At 36.2% G+C, this 5,410-nt stretch overlaps 1 protein-coding gene across 1 annotated transcript; it reads right to left on the reverse strand.

Moving 5' to 3' along the window:
* Positions 1-1,934: 1,934 nt before the first annotated feature.
* LOC129373395 (HAUS augmin-like complex subunit 1) lies at positions 1,935-5,410 on the reverse strand. Its single transcript, XM_055051275.1, has 11 exons — positions 5,318-5,410; positions 5,062-5,236; positions 4,500-4,635; positions 4,297-4,431; positions 4,082-4,197; positions 4,021-4,028; positions 3,598-3,660; positions 3,426-3,497; positions 3,204-3,251; positions 3,030-3,112; positions 1,935-2,124 (listed from the first exon to the last, which is right to left on the reverse strand). The coding sequence occupies exons 1-11, from the start codon at positions 5,336-5,338 to the stop codon at positions 1,935-1,937; spliced, it is 1,047 nt and encodes a 348-aa protein (XP_054907250.1). The 5' UTR covers positions 5,339-5,410.

The following is a 5,410-nucleotide window of genomic DNA, read 5'->3' on the forward strand; positions in this document are numbered from 1 at the left end:
GGGCAGCTCGCGCTAGAGTGACGCATGATTTTTCCCCTCTTTATCCCTCCAGAAGGCGCATACATACTTCCTAGGCTTCCCTCTCTTTGACTTATTTTACGTCTTCCTTCACATTTCAGGCACAATTTTTACAAAAAACACACAGTCACAGTTTGATATTTATGTTTGCTTCTAAATTGTACTGTACAAAAGTTTCAACAACTTCCAATTCCTTTATGCTTTGCTCTTGCAATACTTTAAAATGGTTTTCAACGATTTACTGGATCTCTTAGTTGTTCTTTGGACTTTTACGATCATTATCTGTGCATCTATATGACCACAGCACTGTATAGTATGGGGTTAAAGTTAACCCAGTAGTCTGGTCTGCAACTGACTATTGTATGGAATGCATTTGTAAAATATTTAGAAAAACATTTTTATTCCTTTTCCCAACCACCTTGTGTTTGTTACATACAATCTCATTTGTATCATGCACGTGTGATTGTACTGTGACAAAACAAATTATTTCATTGGATTGAAAGAAAAAAAACCCTGGATTTTATGTTTTACTAAGTGGGCTGATCAAAAGATGAGCAAATAACCCACACTGAGAAAAACTAATTTCCATATTGTGCAACTCATCCCCTATTTGTCCCAGTTTTTAACCACAAATGCATAAATATCAAATTCAACATCCAACAATTCATCCTTCTAATTTGTCTTTTTTTTCCCCATATTTTTGATATAACTGTCTCAATCTTGTGAAAATAAGTTCAAAACAAGAGCCTACATCAAATCAAAATTCAGAAAGAAGCATAGCTTATGGCAATTTACTTAAATGAAAGAAGACATTCTGGTTGCTTAGAAAAACAAATGTAAACAAATGTAATATGTTCTTTTTCATTCACACAAATTACATCTAGGGTTCTGTTTAACTTTAAGTTAACTCCAGCAATAGAAGATAGAACTGCAAAAAGTGTTTGATGAACAGAGCCAACCTGCCAACCTTCCAGGAAGAAAATGAATGTGAATTTAAAGAAATACAGCAGATTAAAAAGTTGTAGTTATCCCAATTCACTTAAAACGATTTAACGGTTCAAATTAAATGTTTATTTCAATATATAAAGTGCAGCTGTAGTAATCAGTTATTGTTTTCGCAACAATTTGTATTTACGTCATGATTAAACCTCCATTTTCAGAACAGAACCAACAACCTAAATACTCTTTTTATGCTGTTGTTGCAAATGGAAAAAATAATTGATAAATGAAAGTTGAGTAGATATGGTTTTCTTTTCTGTAAAACTTAATAAATAAATAAATAGCTGCCATTTAAGTCTAAAAACCAGACCAGTCAAGTTTAGCATTAGAGACAAATTTGTTCTTCTAATGAGGTTTGAAAAGGAGAAAACATTTCATTACAACTGGATTCTTTACTGTCCACTGATGACCGGCCCACACTTTAAAACATTTTAACTAATTCAACTGGTTAAGACAATTTATATGATTTGTGTTCTGTCTCTAAAGGCCATATTATTTGTTTCAAACATTTTTCTTTGTCCACACTGTAAAATGTAATAAGTTCACTTTACTTAAAAAAAGTTAGGAAACCGATTGCCTCAAAATCTCCAAGTAAAGTAGCTAATTCATTATAAGGTGTTATAGCTATAAATGTTTACACCACTCAGATAATGGCAGTAAACCTGATTTTGATTAACTCAAAATCATTAGTAAAGTTGACTATAAAATGTCAATTATGACTACTACAATTTATGAGTTATGTCAATTAAGCAATACTCATAAAAATAAGTTATGCTTACACATTTAAGCGTTCACATTACTTGGAAAATATAGGTAAACAGAGTCACCCAGGAGTAAAACAAATGTAACCTTTTGAATAAATTGCCAGATTGTTTCTTTTTTTTTAAACTGTTGGTATTCTAACCAAATGGTTCTTTTCATCCAAGCTGGGGGCCCCAGTGGGAAAACTGCTCTCTAGTAAGCATCTGTGGCCCACTCCATGGTAACGGCTCAGTCTCCATGTCAGACTGCAGATCAGGTCCTACACCAGTCAAGCTGACAGAAACCGTTGAGGTGTCCAGGCTCTGCTCCACTCCAGAGGACAGAAACCGACAGGGCAGAGAAACGCTGAGGGGATATTTTACATGCAGACAGAACAGACTGATTCTATGTCTGCTTTTGCTTCAGGCACAAAGTGCTCCACCGTTAATTCCATGTGACATTATACCTCCAAAGCCAGTACCATTTTATTGTGAATCTCTAAAGGTTTCCTTTACCTTTAGACTTGTTGGCCAGACATTGAAGAAATTACATTAAAGCAAATGGGTGTAAAAAATACTGAGGTTTTGAGAAGAAAATCCAAGAAGTATGGAAGAGGAAAACTTATTTGGATCCCAGAAGGGCTGAGAAATGATAAGCAGCTGGACAAAAATACATTTACAAAAACAAAACAAAGAACTTGCATTTGATGAGGTTGTCCACACAGATTGAAAGTTGTTTGGATATAATTTGTGAGAACTATTTTTTACAACTCTTAAGACCAACCCCTTAATTAGATTGCTGCGATCAGAGAGGAAAAGCCAAACATTGCATTAGTGTTGCCGATGTTTGAAACAAACAGGAAGGCGTGGAGAGAGACTAAACATTCAGGTACACATTAGCAGTATATTATTTTATCATAAAATAAAAAAGCTAAAATCATATCAGAAAATTTTACCCATTTCTAGACACTGACAAGCATGCAAACAATGTTTTTGTTGGTAAACATACAAAACAAATAAGCTACTTATGCAGGTTGTACAATATAAAAATGTTCAAGGTGTATGAAACTAATAGGGATACTCTGTGAGCTTTTTAGGTGTCCAAAATCTCTGAAATATTTAACCTATATTTAAATAAGGTTCCAAAAGCTAAGGAGGAAAGAAGCAAGAAGTCCTTTCAGGTGACCCAAAATACCTCAAACCACTTTTCATTTAACATTAATGATGAAGGCAGGTAAAGGTAGAAAAGAAGAAAAAAAATATGAGTGCAAAAACTTTATTTTTAAAGAAAGGACTGCGCAACATCCAAATCCATTTAAATCCATCATTGTCTCCAGTTTGGAATCGAGTGCAGCCTGAAAAATGAACGAAGAAAAGTAATTAAAATGACAAACGAGCAAAAAATGGCATCTTGTATGTTATAAAACCAAATATTTAAAGACTCACTAGTTCTCTTTTTGCTTCTTCTATCTTCACTTGTGCAAGAGATGGGCTCTGAAGGTTTAGAATAAAAAAACAACAACACACATTTCAAGATTAAATTCACAAACTTAATCCTTAAATAAATTAGATTGAATGATTTTTCTTTTCAAAGGACAAAACAGGAAACGTGATCACCCCTTTTGTTGGAAAAGTAATGAAGTCTGAAAAACTAGAAAACAAACGTACCGGACTCAGGTCCATGTACGACTCCAGCTTCTTTTTCAGGGGGATTATTTCGTTTTGCAGTGCCCTGAGTTCCTGCAGGAGAAAAATAAGATGACATGTTTCAAACCCTGAATGCAGACAAAGTAAAGCTTCTATCCCCATGGCAATGAATGTGGTGAAAATGCTGAAATACCTCAGAAAGCTGCACAATGGGGTGGGTGATAGACTTGTCCATGTTCCTGGATACAAGCTGAGCCTGCAGGATTAGCAGAGCAGAATAAAGTGACTAATACAAGACAAACAACAAACTAACAAACTAAACACTGTTTCTGTTTTAAACAAGAGGCAGACGACATTGCAACTAGGTAAACAGAAATTAAACTGTTTGGTCATTTACAGGAAAAAATAATATGTTTTTTTTTTTTTAAATGAAGCTTCTTTCTAAATCTGAGCAGCAGCTTCTTATCTTGAAGTATACACAATAGAAATTTTTTTCTGAGTCTAAATGTGGAGAAGTTAATCATATTTTGTCAAGAGTCAAGTAGGTTCCCATCTGTAGATAATGCGTTTTGCTGTTTAAATCACAAAATGGCCTATAAATGATCCCACTTAGTACCTCAGCATCTATGCAATAATCCCAAATTATAAAGAGGAATATGCTGCAACATACCTCCAACCTCTGCTGTCTGATACGGAGCTCTTGATCTTGGCCGTCACAAAGTCCATGTTGAGCAGCCTCTCCTCTTCTTTTGCACTCTCCACTGCTTGAGATTTGGTAGTTTTGTCGATATCCCTGTCAATGAAGACCGCCAATGTGTACATGTGTAAACCCAGCCTTCTAATCAAACTTAACTGGCACACTTTAATCGCTCGCTTCACGCCTTATTCTTACTCTTGTAGGTTTCCCCGCAGCACCAGAATTGAACCGAGTCTTTTTTGGAGTGCCCTTAGTTCCCTTTCGAGTTTTCTGTTTGACTTCTCGACTTCCAGAAGATCATCGGTGAGATTGTTGATTGCTGGCATGAAGCTACAAACGAACAAAAGTAAAACAACCATATATTCTGATCAATGAAATACAAAGCCACAGAAAATTACCTGGTCAGTGATGTGTCTTTCACTCCCAGCACCATAGCATTGTCCACTAAAGCAGACACGTAGTTTGCAGTCGGCTCTGACAAGCTTGCCCCAGACAAGCCGACACCGTGCAGAAGAACATCCTCAAGGTGAGCAGCTAGGGGGGATGGGATTAGTGAAATACAGTTTTTTGAAAAACATTGAAAACCAGACAAAAGAGTTCTTATGTGTTTATTTTTGAAACTCCATACAATTTCTAAAAATCAGATTTCTATTTTCCCTCCAATTTAATAACAATTTCGACATCTGAGCACAAAATATTCACCTTAAATACTTCAATAGTAGTCGTTAATGTCGTTTAGTGGAGTGATATAGAGACTATTTGGAGATTGTCTCTATACTACAACAAAATATAAAACCACACCTATATCTTAAGCCATAAAAAAATATTACTTCAGTTTCTATTAGTTTCGACATGTGCAAAACATGCCATTCGGCAAATCTAAACACTTTAGATCAATTCAGCCTTTCCGATCCAAGTGTTTTAATGCATCATCTGTTCTGCCTGCTGTATGTGCCTCACCGTCAGCCTGATACTCTGATGTTTTCTGCTTGTAGTCTTCAATGAGGAGAGCAGTATCACTGCAGCGGGCTTCACTGGACTGAGCCAGCTGATACAGTATGTCCAATGTCCTGGTGTTCACCTCAAATGATGGCACTGGCTGATCCCCAAACACTCCCTCCAACCAGCTGTTCACCTGTAGAAGAGACAGACAAATAAGACAATATCAGCAATGCGGCTGGCGCATTAAATGTGTTTACTGGAGTCAAAGAGTTACCTTCCTCAGCTTTTCACACATGATCACAGAGAAGGCATGAAAAACATAGACAGTCACTACAGAAACGTAAACGCCGTGTGTTTTTCGCGCCCC

Source organism: Poeciliopsis prolifica, unplaced genomic scaffold, assembly GCF_027474105.1.
Source record: "Poeciliopsis prolifica strain line A6 unplaced genomic scaffold, Auburn_PproV2 SCAFFOLD033, whole genome shotgun sequence".
In the NCBI taxonomy this organism is placed as follows: domain Eukaryota; kingdom Metazoa; phylum Chordata; class Actinopteri; order Cyprinodontiformes; family Poeciliidae; genus Poeciliopsis; species Poeciliopsis prolifica.